Genomic DNA, 18008 nt, shown 5'->3' on the forward strand with positions numbered 1-18008 from the left:
GACAGACAGACACACACACGCACAAAAAAAATTCTGTGACAACTCAGGTATGAGTTCTGGGCTAGTAGGTCAGGCTGCGGCCCCTGCAGGCTCTTGGTGTGTCTGGTAGTTACACACATCCCTCTGAGACACTCCTGGGGCCAGGAAAGAACTGTCTGAGAAGGGAGGGTATTGGAGAGGTAAAGTATCTATTTAGTTCTCCTAGGATATTAGAACAAATCACTGCACATTTCCTTTAAATACATTTCACCAGCCTCGATCACACTGAAGGTCCCAGCAGCGTTCTGTAGAATCGTACTTATGAGTGGGGAAGGTGCAGCCCATCGAAGTAGAAGATGCAGAGAAGAACTGATTGCAGAAAAAATTAAACCTTGAATTTACTAATTACAACAATCCCTGAAAACAGCATGGCATCCTCTTCTCCCGTTTAACATAAACCATATCGACTGCTAAAACCTAGTTGGATCTGCTGCAGAGACCTGAAATTATGGGGGTTTTTTTTAATAAAGCAAAATTATTATTTCAGATAAATACCTTTTTATGTGCATTTCAGTCTTCCCCAGATTATATCACCTGATTCCAGATGGAGAAATTACCAGTATTAAGATCAATCGTGGTGATCCCAAAGAAAGTCTTGCCATTAGAGTTGTGGGAGGCAGTGAGACGCCTTTGGTTCACATAATTATACAACATATCTATCGAGATGGCGCGATTGCCAGAGATGGAAGATTACTGCCGGGAGACATGATACTAAAGGTACGGTATTGTGGAAATGCCAGGTGAAGGGTTAACATTTTAACAAAGAACAAGTCAATGTAAATACATGCTGCAATAGGGTTGTAAGACAGGGCGGTAAGACTTACATGTTTGCATATACAGAAGTATAATACATGACAAGATGTGTCATTAAACTACAGACTCTGGTGCTTGATATGGTTCCTCTGTCATATAGACATGTATTTGAGTGCTGTCCTGAGTAGGCATGCTTTCCCGAATTGGGGCCTCAGTGAATAAGGATGGGTGAACTGCATTGCACAAATAAGAACTGACCCTAACTTTTGCTCAAAACTTCAACCAAACCTTTTTTTGAAGATTACTGATTGGTTTTCTCATTTTCCCTTGAGTTTCAGGCCCCTCTGTTTCCTGGCCTTAGGCAGAAGGACCAAAATGCAGTAAGAGAGAGTACTCCTGTGCCATTTCTGACCCAGCCAGAATCAGGAAGTACAGTTCAGTCTGTTTTAGTGACATTTTGAGATCCACTTCTGGATGAAAGGGGCCTAATTCTCCATTGTCCTGTTCCTTGTTTACTGACTTACACTAGCACAAAGGGTGTTTGAAATGCCTCCATTCTGGCTTGACTGTGTTTTACACCCCCTTTGCACTAATGACTACACAAGCTGCAGGGTTAGGAGAATGAGGGCCAAGATGTTCCTATACGCTTCTGATAAACAGAATGACCCTTAACCAAATAGAAGCTCCAGACCTTTAAGTTCAGCCGTCACTGTCCGGCGTCTGGTTTAACCATACCATTAGAAATGCACGGGTGTTTTTCTAAACTGGTAGGGGGGAGGGAAGGTTTAGGAAAGTTTGTATATTTGAATAAAAGAAATGTTAATTGTTTTAATCTTTAATTCAGTTTAAGGGCATTGCAAAGACTGTTCTAATATTAGGGCTTGTGGTTTTGTGTTTTTAAAGGAAGTGTTGTTAATACATTGAGAGCTAAATTCTCAGTTGATGCAACTTTAATAGAGTTCTACCAGCAGAGAATTTGGCCCTGAAACTCCTACAGGCCTAGTCCAGTAGGTGGGGTGGTGTTTAGAAGTTGCTTGTAATTATTAGAATTGGGAGCACTGCACTCTGTTGGGAGTCTGAAAGGACAGGAAACGGAGGAGTTGAGAGGCTGGGAGAGAGGTACAGAGGGTGCAGCAGGAGCTTGGTAAAGAGGTTTCCACTTTGAAAATAAAGTCCTGTTGAAGCTTGGTAGTACCTTGCCTAGTTGATACAACATTTTGGTGATGAGGATGGATCTTCTGCCTCTGAACCCACTTGCACCCTTTCTGCAAAGCCCAGGTGAGCCTCCAATTGCTTTTACTACCTGGATCCATATGTTTGAGACTTATCTGCTTGCAATCAGTGCTACAGAGATTTCTGAAGTAAGAAAGTGTGCTCTGCTAAACCAGTGCCTTGGAGCAGAAGAGCAGCATATATTTTACATCCCCTTGCAGATGATAAATATGAGACTGCACTAACTGCATTAAAGAATTTTTTTGTGCCAAAAGTGAATGTAGTAGCTAATCGCTACAGATTTTGCCAGCGTGAGCAGAAAACAGGGGAGACTATAATGCAGTATATTGCTTCCCTGAGGAGTCTGATGATAATTTGTAACTTTGAGAATATGGCAGATGAGATGATTAGAGACCATCTCATTGAGAAAACAACCATGCTTCATGTAGGAGAACGCTTACTTCTAGAACCACAACTTACACTAGAAAAAGCAATAACTATTGCTACTCAGATTGAGTCAGCTACAGCTGAAGCCAAAATAATGAGCATGGATACAGGAGGCACAGTCCAGGCTGTGACTCCTTTGCAGAAAAGTTCACTACCACTGCAGATACACAATTGCAAGAGGAAAACTAATGAAAAACCACTGAATCAGCAAATTCAAAATACAGTAAAAGCATCCTTTTGCTGTGGATCCCCACAGCTCCTTGCAAGCTACACAGGATGTCAAGCAAAAGTAGCTCAGTGCAATCATTGCAAAAAGATTGGACATTTTGCTAAAGTATGTCGCAGTAGCCAGTTCAATCAACAGGTGCATGCAGTTACAATACCAGATGTTACTGTGCTGAGCGTGGACAAAATCACTGCTGCACATATTCCAGAACAGATAAAGTGCACTGTAAACATTTCTGCCATACCCTCAGGCAAACCACGCTCTATTCAGCTAATGTTGGACATTGGCTCAGCAGTATCTATACTACCTGATTCCATTGATCTGCATTGCTTTAAAGATGTGCCTCTTACTGAACCCAAACTTCATTTGGTGTGCTATTTGAAAAACCATATTCCAGTACATGGCTGCCTGCCAGTAATAATTACCTTTGGTGATTGCGGTAACTGCAGAGTTCTACATTGTCCACAAAGGCACTCCTATCCTTGGCAGAGATTTATTGGCTGCTTTAAATCTCAGGGTAGTTAATGAATGAATTGATCTTCCTCAGTAAAGCACTCTTGCGGTACACACACCAGTTTCAGCTGGGACCCAACACCAGGTTGAGGAGAAACTCAGCTGTACTTATGGGTTTCTGCATAAAGTTAAAATGCGGAATAATGTGATGCCTGTATGACAGAAGTTACGGCGCTTACCCTTTTCAGTCAGGGAAGCTGTTTCAGAAGAACTTAGAAGACTTGTTCAAAAGGACATTATTGAAGAGATCGACTCCTCGGAATGGGTTTCACCTTTAGTAGTGATGCAGAAGAAGGTTGGAGGCATTCGCCTTTGTGTGGGCTTAAGGGAGCCAAATAAAGCTATTGTGATTGACAGCCATCCTCTTCCTCACATAAAAGAAGTATTTGCAGAACTCCATGGAGCAAAGATGTTTTCTACTCTTGATTTGCAGAGCGCATACCACCAGGTTATGTTGCATGAAGATAGCAGAGACCTCACAGCATTTATTACACATGAGGGACTATTTCGTTTTAAACGTGTTCCATACAGTCTTGCATCTGCCCTAAGTGCCTTTCAAAAAATGATGTCATTGATTCTGAAGGATCAACATGGAGTTCAGTGCTATCTGGATGATATTATCGAGTTTGGAAATACTTCTGAGGAGCATGACAATAACCTGCAGTCTGTACTAAACTGCATCAGCACAGCAGGCCTCCAGCTCAATAGGTCCAAATGCAAATTTAGACAAACTGAACTCTCCTTTCTGGGGCATACAATTTCACAGGCTGGACTAAAACCTGATCCAGATCATATCCTGGAAATTTCAAATGCTCCTCCTCCAACAGATTTGCAAACCTTACATTCCTTCTTGGGTTTTACCTCCTGGTATGCAAAATTCATTCCCAATTATGCTTCTGTCATTGAACCATTACGGGAATTACTACGGAGAAGTTCAACATTAGTGTGGACAATGGATGCACAAGCTAGTTTCAAAATGGTGAAAGATTTGATTGTACATAGTCCATTATTTGCACTGTTCAGTCCTGCATTGCCCACAGTTGTAACTACTGATGCTTCTGATTATGGACTTGGGGTTGTTCTCACACAACTTCATGAGGACAACACAGAGAGGACTGTTGCATTTGCTTCAAGGACGCTAAGTAATGCTGAGAGAAAATATTCTACAGTTGAAAAAGAAGCACTTGCTTGTGTCTGGGCTACTGAAAAATGGAGAACTTACCTGTGGGGCCGCACGTTCAAGTTGCGCACAGACCACAGCCCTTGATGACGTTGCTCACCATGAAAGGCCTGGGAAGAGCAGGATACCGTGTTGCTCGATGGTCTGCAAGACTGCTCTCTTTCAATTATGAACTGGAATATAAGCCTGGAAACCAAAATGTGGTCACTGATTGCCTTCACCAGATGTCCCCCAGAGGATAAGGATGTAGTGGTTGCGCTTATTACAAGCACTCTCACTGCAGTTACAAGAGAACAATTTCAAGCTGCTTGTTCAGCATGTCCAATTCAACAAAAACTACGAGAATTTCTGACAAAGAGATGGCCCAGTCACCATAAAAACCTTGACCCAGTTTTGCTGCCTTATTTTAGAGTTTGGGATGAACTTTCTTTGATGGCTGTGTCCTATGAGGTACACACCGGCTCCTTGTACTAGAAGAATTACAGTCAAAACTCATACACCTGGCACACGATACTCATCAAGGAATTGTCCGAACCAAACAACAACTTCGGGATCTGTATTGATGGCCAGGGATGGACTCTCAAACTGAAGCACTCATAAAATCCTAGGTTTCAGAGTAGCAGCCGTGTTAGTCTGTATCCGCAAAAAGAAAAGGAGTACTTGTGGCACCTTAGAGACTAACAATTTTATTTGAGCATAAGCTTTTGTTAGCTACAGGGCTATAGCTGTAGCTCACGAAAGCTTATGCTCAAATAAATCTGTTAGTCTCTAAGGTGCCACAAGTACTCCTTTTCTTTTTTCAGAAAATCCTGTGTCACTTGCCAATGGATGATAAGACAGCAGTGACATGTACCCCTCCATTACAGCCTGTTCCCCTTCCTGAATCTGCATGGAAAAAAGTGGTGATTGACATTGTAGGACCCTTTGATGCTGCTCCAATTGACTGCTGTTATGCCATCACTTTAATAGACTATTTCAGTAAATGTCCTGAGGTAGCATTTATATCGCAAATCTCTTCTGCTACAGTAATTAAGTTCCTCTCTTCAGTTTTTAGCAGGGAAGGTAACCCCAAAGAACTGGTTTCAGATAATGGTAGTCAATTTACTTCCCTGGAGTTTGAAATTTTTCTAGCACAGAGGAACATTTTACATAGAAGGTCATCCCTATATTACCCTCAAGCCAATGGGGAAATGGAATGGTTTAACAGAAGTTTGAAAGAGAGTTTGCAAACAGCTAAACTGGAAGGGCAATTGTGGATACCCTTCACTATTGATTTCTTGCGAGCATACCGGGCTACACGACATGCCACAACGTAAAGATCACTCGCAGAGTTACTGCATGGGAAACAGATGAATACTAAACTGAACATTGCTGGATTGTTAAAGGCATGACCTGATGCCCCAACCGAGGATGATGTGAGAAAAACAATTGAACAGAACCAAGTGTCCTTGAAGCAAATGTAACAGTTCTCTCTGTGTTGTCCTCATGAAGTTGTGTGAGAACAACCCCAAGTCCATAATCAGAAGCATCAGTAGTTACAACTGTGGGCAATGCAGGACTGAACAGTGCAAATAATGGACTATGTAAAGCTTAAGGCTTTCACAGACAAGCGGCGGGGTGCTAAGGAACCAAAGTTTGAGTGTGGTTCCTTCGTTAGAATATGAAAACCTGGAATTTTACGCAAAGGGGACCATAAATTCTCAGCTCCTCTTAAAATCATAGAGAAGAAGGGACCTTACACCTATCGACTTTCTGATGGGTGGATATGGAATGCTTCTTATCTTGCATCTGCCTGTGCATCAAGAGGAGATTATGCCAACACCCAGTCTGCATTGGATGACTTCACCACAGCACCAACACAACAAGACATTGCACTGGAACCGGGGCTTGAGAGACGGCCTGTCAGACCCAGATGACCACCTGTCTGGGCTAGAGACTATGTTATGTAGTATCTACAGTGTTTTCAGTGTAATATTTCTGCCAACAGTATAGTGTCTTGTTTCATATTTGTTCCTGTGGTTAGAACAATAATGATTATTTTAATTGGGAGAGTTTCTTAAAAGAGGAGGGAATGTGGTTTTTAGATGTTGCTGGTAATTATTAGAATTGGAAGCACTGGCTGTTGGGAGTGTGAAAGGACAGGAAACAGGAAGGAAGGAGCAGGAGTTGAGAGGCTGGGAGAGAGGTACAGAGGGTGCAGCAGCAGCTTGGTAAAGAGGTTTCCACTTTGAAAATAAAATCCTGTTGAAGCTTGTTAGTACCTTGCCTGGTTGATACAACAGGTAGTTAGTGCCTTCAGTTCTCATTGGCACTGAGAGACTCTCAGCACCTGGCAGGATGAGACCCTAATTCTGTAGGTGCTGTTTGGTAAACAGCACAGTCAGTGGCAACAGCTGAAATCTATAAGCAAGCTTGAATAACGAGGTGACGCTGGCTGTCAGCTGCTACTTCCATTCCTGTTTCCATAGAAATGGATGATGGATGGGCAAAAAATGAGGCCAACTGCTTTGAAATAATCTGGTTTTTGCATATTTCAGCTGTGGCTTCTGCTGCAAGTACCATTTCTCGCACTGTGCCTGTGAGCTTCTGAGGCCTGCATGGCTACTAAAAGCTGCAGTATTTCAATTCTTAAAAGCAGTTCTTAAATTCTTCAATTCTTAAGAGCAATAGCACAATAGTACTGAACAAAGACAGAACTAGTTCCCTTCTTTCGTTACCTTCAGGGTGTGTAGCTGATGGAGTCCCTTTATATTTATACTGCAGGATTCCCCCACAGCTATAACTTTTCACAGCAAGCTTGGTGTCTTCTTTCACAATCCCTGTTTTATGACCTGTGGTGTACAGTACATCTAGTGGGACTGAACACTCTGCTGAATTCTCTTACTAAGTTTTCTTTACTAGTAATCTAACAGGGCCTGATCTTTTGAGATGCAGAGCACCACCTGAATGTTGCTGAGCTTTCTCAACTGCCATTGACATCAGTGATAGCTGAGGACACTCAGCGTCCTGCTGGGGAGGTACTCAGCACCTCACAGCATCATGACATTAGATATTAAGATTTGATTGTCCACTTGGGGCCTGATCCTTTTCCCTTAAAGGAGTTTTGCCATCAACTTAAATGAAAGCAAGATCAGAATCAGAAATTCCATTTGTAGTCAATAATGCAGGATTGTGCCCTTGGTCTGTGTATTCCTTGTCCTAGTTAAATTCTCCTCTACATAATACTTGTAGGTAACTGGAGGAGAAGCCTATCCAGAGTTACTGAAGTTTTAAGGCCAGGTCTACGTTAAAAGTTAGACTGACCCAGCTACCTTGCTCTGGGGTGCGAAAAGCTAGTAGTTAAGCCAACCTGACCCCCTAGACAGTGCGAGATCAATGGAAGAATTCTTCTGTCAACCTAGCTACTGCCTCTTGGGGAGGTGGATTAACTACTGCAACAGGAGAACCCCTCCTGTTGCTTGAGTGAGTGTCCACACTGAAGCGCTATGGCAATGCAGCTATGTTGCTGTAATGGTTTAAATGTAGACACAGCCTAAGTCTGTTTTTCTTTTGTTCTGGTCCCAGTAGAGTTGCAGCATTACTGAGAGTATGATGATAACAGGTTAGCAGAGCCTACAGTTAGTGGCCACAGAAGCTGTTTACAAAACCAAGCGCAGCTGAGTTGTTTTACCCCTGCTGGGGATCTTTTTGTTGCAGTGTGGAAACATTTTTAAATGTTAAATGGGTCTGCTATTATATTGTAAAGCTACATAGATGCTGTTGTCCAGTTTGTTTTTTCCTCCAGCAAATTTAAACCCTGCAAATGTTTTTCATTTAGTAAGGATAAAGTGCAGTAGCCAATCAGTTTTACAGAACAAAAATTGTAGGATTGATTTAAAGTTCTTTGTCTGAAGCCATTTGAAAGAAACATGAACTCTTCTGACCCAGGAAATGAAGGGAAACATGAAGGGCCAGTTCCTCAGCTGATGTAAATCAGCATAGCTTCAAGCTGAGATTCTGGACCACAGTGAATTAAAACTACTTAGAGCTTTTTTCCCCCATTTTAATGAGAAGTTCTTTAGTGAGGTCGGAAATTGGGGATACAGACTGTCTACTGTTACCACAGTGGTTGTAAGATAATGAACAAGGACACTGCAGAAAAGGAGTGGGAGTGGGAGGAAAGGTAGCTGGGTTTGAAATCAGAAACTAGTGGAATAAAATGAAGATACACAAAAGGAGATTGGGGCCTGAAGAGGGGCAATAATAAACTGAAAAATAACAGTTATGTCTGGAGACAATCAGTGAGAGAGGAAAAAGACAGTAAGTGTCTGTACGCTGCGTCCTGTCCTTGGGGGGAGGATATTATATAATAAAAACTTGGCCTCTTGTGTGACACCATTTCAAATACTGCACGTCAGTGAACATGGACACATCTGTGTAAACAGATCAGCTGTCTGCAGTGCCAGTTCAGATTAGATGCTTCTTCACATTGCTGATTAATGGTTCTCTCTTCCAGGTGAACGGCATGGACATCATCAATGTCCCTCACAGCTATGCCCTGTCAGTTTTGAAGCAGCCTTGTCAGGTGCTCCGACTCACTGTGCTCAGAGAGCAGAGGTACCGATACCGAAGCAACGGACTTTCTCTTGATGCTCGCTACAACAGGGATGACAGTTTTCATGTGGTTCTAAACCGAGGCAGCCCAGATGAGCAGCTGGGAATAAAGCTGGTCCGCAAGGCAGATGAACCTGGGGTATTTATTTTCAACTTGCTGGAACAAGGTGTAGCTGCCCGTGATGGACAGCTTCAAGAAAATGACCGGGTGTTAGCTATTAATGGCCATGATCTTCGGTACGGCAGTCCGGAAAATGCAGCCCAGCTGATACAGGTTTGTCATGATGACTTGACCTCAGTTTCTGAACTCCTTTAAATAGACTGAAAAAAACCATAATTCCCTCATCCAATGCTATGCCACACTATGAGTCATATCAAGTGGCAGGGTGGATGCCACGGGTCAGATTCTGCTGTCACTTAAACTTGTGCAACCCCATTGCCTTCAAGGAGGGTACATGGGTGAAAATGAGAATAGAACTTTACCCATACTGGCCAAGAACTCCATAAAAATAGCGGACATCTTCTATATGTACAAGAGTATTCAAGAGACCTAGTTATGATTTTAAACTAGATTTAATCTCTTGTGTATTCTGCCTGTCAGCAATAGAATTTTTAACTTGTTGGATGCCAGACTTGCTGATGTGCTCAGTACTACCACACTTGGGACAGGCATCATGGTAAGGGGTGATGGAAGCATTAGAATGTATACCCTTTGTCAAAGGATATTAGGAGTTCTATAGCCCTGCTCTGTGCCAAGAAGAGAAAACATTGGTAACGTATGTATCATCTTCCAATCTAAGTGGTTTCTATGGATACCATTTACAGTAACAGTGGCTGGGAAGATTTAATTAGGGTTGGTCCTGCTTTGAGCAGGGGGTTGGACTAGATGACCTCCTGAGGTCTCTTCCAACCCTAATCTTCTATGATTCTGTACCAGAGGTGGGCCACACCTACACCCTGCAATTGGAGAGCCAGGCACTTTGGGGAAGATTTGTATAGATTAGGTCTATTGTTTACATATATACAAAAAATTAAAAGGGGCATCTATCCAAGGCATCCCTACCAAAATTTCGAAACCAAATACACTTAAATTGCCCACAGAACACTAAACTCTGCTCCCCACTACAAACCTGATTTCTTTCCACATCCTCCACCCACACACACAGCCATTTGGATTAGTCTTTTTTTAAGACCTAATCTTTAATTTTTTCTCTTTAAAATGGCCAAGTGCTACCGGCAAAACAACCAAGAGTCATTTACTGCTAAACCTTGCATTTATAACAGAGTCATTGTGCTTATTCTGCTTGTCTGGTTTGGTGGGGTGCAGCATACATGTGTATGGAAGCATTTCACATGTAGAAATGCAAAGACAACAGATCAGGCCAGTTTCTCCCCTCTGTCCTTTGCATAAGCCTACTGACTTCAGTGAAGTAACATGGGCTTGAGCGAGAAGAGACTTCAGCTCAGTGTACTGTTTGTAACAGGCTTGTTTTTAGCATAGATTCATGGGCTCCAGTGTATTGAAAGTCTGTAGCAGAGTTGGAAAATGTTCATTTACTCAGCTGTGTTTCAATGGGTATATTCCCATGTCAGCCTAATCCAAGTAGAGTACGTTCTGGCTGGGGAGCAAGACTGTACACCATTTTGCATAATGTTAGTTGCTGGAATCCTGACTGAGTGGTGTTCTGGTTTTCCTTGTGTAGATTACTAATAGAAAGGCGGATGCTCTCTTGGGAGAGCAACGTATGAAATGAAACCCTCATGAAAATTCATATTCCTGGAACATTTCCTTAGGCTTAAAAAACAAAGCAACAATGCTTCACATGTAGAAAACACACACTCCGTTTTGGAAGAGATGGAAAAAATGAGACCATTCACACACATGTTTAAAAACACAACTAAAGCTCTTACTAGTTCTACAGAATGGATGTTATTTATATAAATACTTGAAACACACACCAGCCTCTGGGGATTTAAACAACACGCCCATCAAAGACTTTGACTCATGTTTCCAAACAGGCCAGGATCACATTGCACCAATGTGAGCTCCATGAATCACATTTGCCTAGCACAGAATTCCCAGCCTGTGTGTCCTTTTTGTCATGTTTTTCATAAATCTCCTTGCTTGTTTCCACATTATTTCAGAGGAGAACGATTATATAGAGGCCACAAATGTTTTGCATCTGCTTTTTACACAGCACAGTACTTCTCCCTCTTCTTTCTCAACAACACTCCACCAGCCAAGACCCAAATGCAGGGACGCTCTTGTTAGACAAGGAACCAAAAAATAATAGTACAGGAAGTTCAAAATATGGGATCAGTTTTAAAATATAAATAACCGTAAATTAACATTTGTAAAGAACTATATGTCTTAGGTGGTGGTGATGATTATCCTTTTATTATCTTGTCCTATAGCTTCACTTTCCTGACTTATTGCACTGAATAAAGCTGAGAGAAAATCATGTTTCTGTAGAGCATGATTAGATTTGGCTCCTAAATGATGTACAGATGAGAGAGGTCTGACTCATCAGCCCTAGCAATTAGATATTAGCACATATTAAGTACTTGTTAATCAGTAGATTAGGTGTCTGGCTGTTATAAACTCAGTCACAAAAGCTGAAATGAAGAAAATGTAAAGGTGGTAATTAGGGATGTGCATTAATCACAAAATTTGGATTTTGGACATTTGCCCCATCACCTATGGTGAGGATGGGTCAGATATCACACTTTAGACCTAAATTATAAGCAGGGACCCCAGAATGATGCAGCAAAGTCATGGAATTATGCTCCCCAAATCCTCAGATGAAAAACAGTGAAATCTTGTTGATTTTTGCATCTGCCATCCAATCACTTGTTTTCATACCAACGTCTCACTTGATAGGCTATTCACTTAAAAGGCAAATCCTTATCCAGTGGCTAAATGTTCTCCTCAGCCACACCCCCAGGAGCTAATTCTCCACAGTTTCTTGGGCTTGTGCAGTCATTTACACCTGTGCAAAGGGAGTGCAAATTAAGGGTAAAGAGCTACCAAATCTGGATGGTAACATTCTAGACCCACTTTGCACAGGTTCAAATGAGAACAAATTGTGCAAGGGAGTAGAAAATCAGGCCTCAGCCTGTATAGATGTCAGTGCCGGTTCAGGAAACATAGGAACAACAACACATTGTTTATCTCCTTTCTCTTCCTCTGTGTATTTTTTCACACTAGATATTGCCATATAATACAATTTTTCTGATATGAAGGAATGAGTGTCTAACCAAAGCAAGAAGAATTTTTTAAATGAGTACAATAGAGCTCACCACTTTGTTATGGAGAAATGAACTTTACCCATAGAGGTGATCTGGTGGATTATTCTCCTTTAGACCTAAATTATAAGCAAAACGGGGAACTATACAAAAATGAGGAGGTTAGTTAAACAGAAATTAAAAGGTACAGTGGCTAGAGTGAAATCCCTGCAAGCTGCGTGGACACTTTTCAAAGACACCGTAATAGAGGCTCAACTTAAATGTATACCCCAAATTAAAAAACACAGTAAAAGAACTAAAAAAGAGCCACCGTGGCTTAACAACCATGTAAAAGAAGCAGTAGAGATAAAAAGGCATCTTTAAAAAGCAGAAGTCAAATCCTAGTGAGGTAAATAGAAAGGAGCATAAACACTGCCATATTAAGAGTAAACATGTAATAAGAAAAGCCAAAAAGGAGTCTGAACAGCTAGCCAAAAACTCAAAAGGTAATAACAAAATGTTTTTAAGTACATCAGAAACAGGAAGCCTGCTAAACAACCAGTGGGGCCCCTGCCCGATCGAGATACAAAAGGAGCACTTAAAGACGATAAATTCATTGAAGAGAAGCTAAATGAATTCTTTTCTTCAGTCTTCACTGAAGGCTGAGGATATTAGGGAGATTCCCAAACCTGAGCCATCTTTTGTAGGTGACAAATCTGAGGAATTGTCACAGATTGAAGTGTCATTAGAGGAGGTTTTGGAAATAATTGATAAACTTAACAGTAACAAGTCACTGGGACCAGATGGCATTCACCCAAGAGTTCTGAAAGAACTCAAATGTGAAATTGCGGAACTATTAACTATGGTTTGTAACCTGTCCTTTAAATCAGCTTCTGTACCAATGACTGGAAGATAGCTAATGTAACGCCAATATTTAAAAAGGGCTCTAGAGGTGATCCTGGCAATTACAGACTGGTAAGTCTAATGTCAGTACCGGGCAAATTAGTTGAAACAATAGTTAAGAATAAAATTGTCAGATACATAGAAGAACATAAATTGTTGGGCAAAAGTCAACAAGGTTTCTGTAAAGGGAAATCATGTCTTACTAATCTATTAGAGTTCTTTGACTGGGTCAACAAACATGTAGACAAGGGGGATCCATTGGACATAGTGTACTTAGATTTCCAGAAAGCCTTTGACAAGGTCCCTCACCAAAGGCTCTTACGTAAATTAAGTTGTCATGGGATAAGAGGGAAGATCCTTTCATGGATTGAGAACTGGTTAAAAGATAGGGAACAAAAGGTAGGAATAAATGGTAAATTTTCAAAATGGAGAGGGGTAACTAGTGGCGTTCCCCAAGGATCAGTCCAAGGACCAATCCTATTCAGTTATTCATAAATGATCTGGAGAAAGCGGTAAACAGTGAGGTGGCAAAGTTTGCAGACGATACTAAACTGCTTAAGATAGTTAAGACCAAAGCAGACTGTGAAGAACTTCAAAAAGATCTCACAAAACTAAGTGATTGGGCAACAAAATGGCAAATGAAAAGTAATGTGGATAAATGTAAAGTAATGCACATTGGAAAAAATAACCCCAACTATACATACAATATAATGGGGTTAGCTACAACTAATCAGGAAAGAGATCTTGGAGCCATCATGGATAGTCCTCTGAAGACGTTCACGCAGTGTGCAGCATCAGTCAAAAAAGCAAACAGGATGTTAGGAATCATTAAAAAAGGGATAGATAATAAGATGGAGAATATCTCATTGCCCTTATATAAATCCATGGTATGCCCACATCCTGAATACTGCATACAGATGTGGTCTCCTCATCTCAAAAAAGATATACTGGCATTTGAAAAGGTTCAGAGAAGGGCAACTAAAATGATTAGGCGTTTGGAACAAGTCCCATATGAGGAGAGATTAAAGAGGCTAGGACTTTTCATCTTGGAAAAGAAGAGACTAAGGGGGGATATGATAGAGGTATATGAAATCATGAGTGGTGTGGAGAAAGTGAATAAGGAAAAGTTATTTACTTGTTCCCATATTATAAGAAGTAGGGGCCACCAAATGAAATTAATGGGCAGCAGGTTTAAAACAAATAAAAGGAAGTTCTTCTTCACACAGTCAACCTGTAGCACTCCTTGCCTGAGGAGTTTGTGAAGGCTAGGACTATAACAGGGTTTAAAAGAGAACTGGATAAATTCATGGAGATTAAGTCCATTAATGGCTATTAGCCAGGATGGGTAAGGAATGGTGTCCCTAGCTTCTGTTTGTCAGCGGGAGGAGCTGGATGGCAGGAGAGAGATCACTTGATCATTACCTGTTAGGTTCACTCCCGCTGGGTCACCTGGCATTGGCCGCGGTCAGCAGACAGGATACTGGGCTGGATGGACCTTTGGTCTGACCCAGTATGGCCATTCTTATGTTCTTATGTTACCTTTTTGTCAAGACTTTTGGGCTAGTTCCTCCAGTGCAGGGTGTCTATTCTGCACTGACCCAACATATAATTTGGCTGTAAAGCCAGTTTCACTGAACTGGAGGGGATCTGGCAGTGGCCCAGAACCAAAGCTAAAGTGTGGGTACCACTTACTCTCCCTGCTGCTAATGTAGCTGACGGGAAAGAGGAAAAGACAGAATCCTCTGAGAAGCACAGAACAGCCCATGGAGTTTTTGGCCATTGTCTGTTTAGCCTGTAAACTCTTTGGGATGAGGATGTCCCTTACTGTGGGTTGGCCCAGTGCCCCAGTGTAGCCCCATCTCAACTGAGGTATCCGGGTGATGCCATATAACAATAATAATGGTGACCATTGCAGAGCAGTGTAATTAGAGGAGCCCTCCGGCTCCCGTAGCACAGTGTAGGGGAATAGTCTGCACAGAGCAGTTCCAGAATGAGGCTAGTGTAAAAGAGAGTTTTAAGACACACTGACCCTTTTTTGCGTGTGCATTTTGGTCTTAGCAGAGGATCTGACTCTGGTAGGCTCTTTAAGCTACAGTTTGTGTTCAGTACTGAAACAAAGCTAAAAGCAAGTGTATGTATCTTTATTTCTTTTCTGGTCATGAATAGCTATGGAGGAATTGGAGCAAAACAACTAGCAGAGCAGAGAGAGACCAGTTGAAACAACAATTAATATACTAATCAGCAAAAATTTTACTGGGTTTTTACATGGAAGAATGTAGACTTGGAAGCTGATGTGTTTTGATAACTTCGTAATATTCTCTGAATTTATGAGAAATGACCCAACTAGACTGACCTAGAGACAAATGGGACATTTGCTACAGATGCTCTTGTTGAACTTTTGCTAGTCATTCTACAAGGAATTAATCAAATTTAGAGCTACCTTGTAAATAATCAATTTTGAGACAAGCCACGTGGGGAGAGAACAGTTTTAAACTGAAGTTGTAAAATGTTTCTTTTACAGTAGAATTGCATGTTAAGGGGTTTTACACCATTGGGTCATTTAGTCTTGTGTTGTGCTTCCAGGTTTTAAACATCTTCACAGATTAGGGATTGCTGTGTTTTTTTTCTACCAACACACAAGATTCCAGTCTCAGGTATCATGTGGATTCAGATTCAAGGTGTTAATATACCATAGCTTATAGGGAAATGCATGTTTCTAACTTGTTTTGATGTCATTGGAAGTAGTAACTAGCCCAGTATGAGGAATTCAGACTGCAAATATTGGTTATTTTCATTATTAGTTTAAAACCCATCAAAACATTTTTTGAAATCACAGCAAAGAACTTTGAACCAGACTCTAGTGAGGAAAAGTTTAACTGTAGAATATAAAACTCAGGGACCTAATCTAGCTGCCATTGAAGTCATTGAGAGAGTTGACTTTTTGAGAGAGTAGGGTTGAATTCCAGGTTTCGTTTACATCTTCTTTTAAATGCCTTTCCACACTTCTCTCTCCTTGGAGCCTGTTCCAACCTAGACCAACACCTTAGGCTTCTGAAGCTCTGTGATGTTTTATCCCCTTTAAACTCTTTCAGGGAGGCTCTACATTACAGTAATAGCCTGAACCCAAGAGAACAAGTCTCCCTCGGGAGGCCATTAGCGGCTCTCCTTGTCCCCAAGAACCAGTGCTTAAATTGTATGAAAGAGGTGCCAGGGCTCAAGCAAGTTTTACATTCATAACTGATGCAGCAAGCCCAGAAGTGCCGGGACTATGACCTGCCAAGCCCAGAGGCAAGACCTGGCAAAAATTAAGTACTGCCAACTGAGCTTTTTGTATCTGCAACCTTTCCAGCAACTTCAGCCTGAAAAGCAAGATATTATGTATCTGAAAATTAACTTTGAATATTCCCATATAGCAGCACATCTCTAAACCACTGAAGCTAACCATACATTTTTCTTTCTTGTATTGGTTTGTTTTTATGTTAGGAAAGTACCACGTATTGGATTTACTCAACTAAATTCTATTCTCAGTTCTACCAGTACAACACTGTTGACTTCAGGGAGTCAGTCTAACTGAGAGCAGAATTTGGCTGTCTACTCCTGGAGGTAGGACTGGCCTCTCGAGTACTGATCCAACTGCACTGAGACTTTACAGTTATAATAATTAAACTAGTGTAGCATCTTGCAACTTCAAAGCGATGTACAAATCAGTGAATCCTCACACCACATCTGTGGGACACAGTCTTTATGATCTCCATTTGCAGTTGGAAAAAGTAGACAGACTAAAAAGTTTCATGACTTTCTGAGGTCTACCTGAGCAAGTAGTAGTGTCGGGATTTGAATTTTGGAGTACCTGGCTCCCAGTCCTGTGTTTGATCCATGCTGCCTCCTTCCCGTTACACTAGTCTGTTAAGATTATATTGTTCAGAATAGTAGCATGGCCCCTTCTCTAAGTAAAACTACATTTGTCATGTTAGCAGCGTGCAAAATTCTGCCACTAGCCCCCCTCAGTGTGAGCATTTCCATCATTCGGAGATAAGCAGCATTGCTTTCACTGTTCCATCAAACAGTAGTAGACCTAGTTTTACACATGTGATGTAACCATGAGACACTAGTTAGCTGTGCTAATGTACACAAGTGAATAGAATAAATGTCTAAAAGCAAGAACTGAGCAGCACTATCAAGCGAGAGGATTGTTAATTCAGGGGAAATTTTGAATGCATGAAAATAGGGTTTTAGAGGATTAACTTCAGTTTTGCAGTCTGTGTTGTACTGAGCTGAACTTACATTATTATTTCCTCCTGTAGCAAGCTGATAATAAGGGTAGAGGCAAAGAAAAGAATTGCCCTTCAATTAACCAAAATCTGCAACCCAAAATATCATCTCAAAAGAAAATGAAAATAACAGCAAGCTTAACTAAGACCTGGACTTTGTGAATTTCTAGTGCTGAAAAGATTGGCTTTGTAGCTGCATAACAGACGGATTTACATCTGTGTCTCGTCATGTAGGCCAGTGAGAAGCGGGTTCACTTTATTGTGTCACGGCAGACCAGACAGCAGACCCCTGACATCTTGCAGGAGGCTGAGTGGAATTACAACGGCAGTCCTCAGCCTTGCCCATCGGAAGGAAACTATCCTAACAAGGTGAGGCCTGGATCTATCTTATATTTACTGTTCTTTCTGTGGGAAACAGAAGGTTTTGTTGTCTCCAGACCCTATCAGCAGGAGAAGCACATCTTATTCTGCGGTATAAATGTAAGAACAGAAATCATCTTTATTTATACACTAGGAAGTGCTTCTGTCTTGACTCAGTTTGGAAGGATTGGGAGAGAGGAAGCTGAAGGATAATAATGAGATCAAAATTTTATACACACATACTATATTGTACACAAACCTGCCTCCCAACCTGAGCCAGCAAAAT

At 41.3% G+C, this 18008-nt stretch overlaps 1 protein-coding gene across 8 annotated transcripts in view; it reads left to right on the forward strand.

Annotated features, from left to right (window-relative positions):
• The window catches only part of LNX1 (ligand of numb-protein X 1), a 364589-nt gene that overhangs the window by 324476 nt on the left and 22105 nt on the right, over positions 1-18008 (forward strand). For all 8 annotated transcript variants that reach the window (XM_073342023.1, XM_073342024.1, XM_073342025.1 and 5 more), the window contains 3 exons: positions 554-756; positions 8866-9237; positions 17597-17731. In XM_073342023.1, the coding sequence (XP_073198124.1) occupies positions 554-756; positions 8866-9237; positions 17597-17731 (710 nt within the window). The remainder of the gene's footprint in view (positions 1-553; positions 757-8865; positions 9238-17596; positions 17732-18008) is intronic.

Source organism: Lepidochelys kempii, chromosome 4 (assembly GCF_965140265.1).
Source record: "Lepidochelys kempii isolate rLepKem1 chromosome 4, rLepKem1.hap2, whole genome shotgun sequence".
Taxonomy (NCBI): Eukaryota; Metazoa; Chordata; order Testudines; family Cheloniidae; genus Lepidochelys; species Lepidochelys kempii.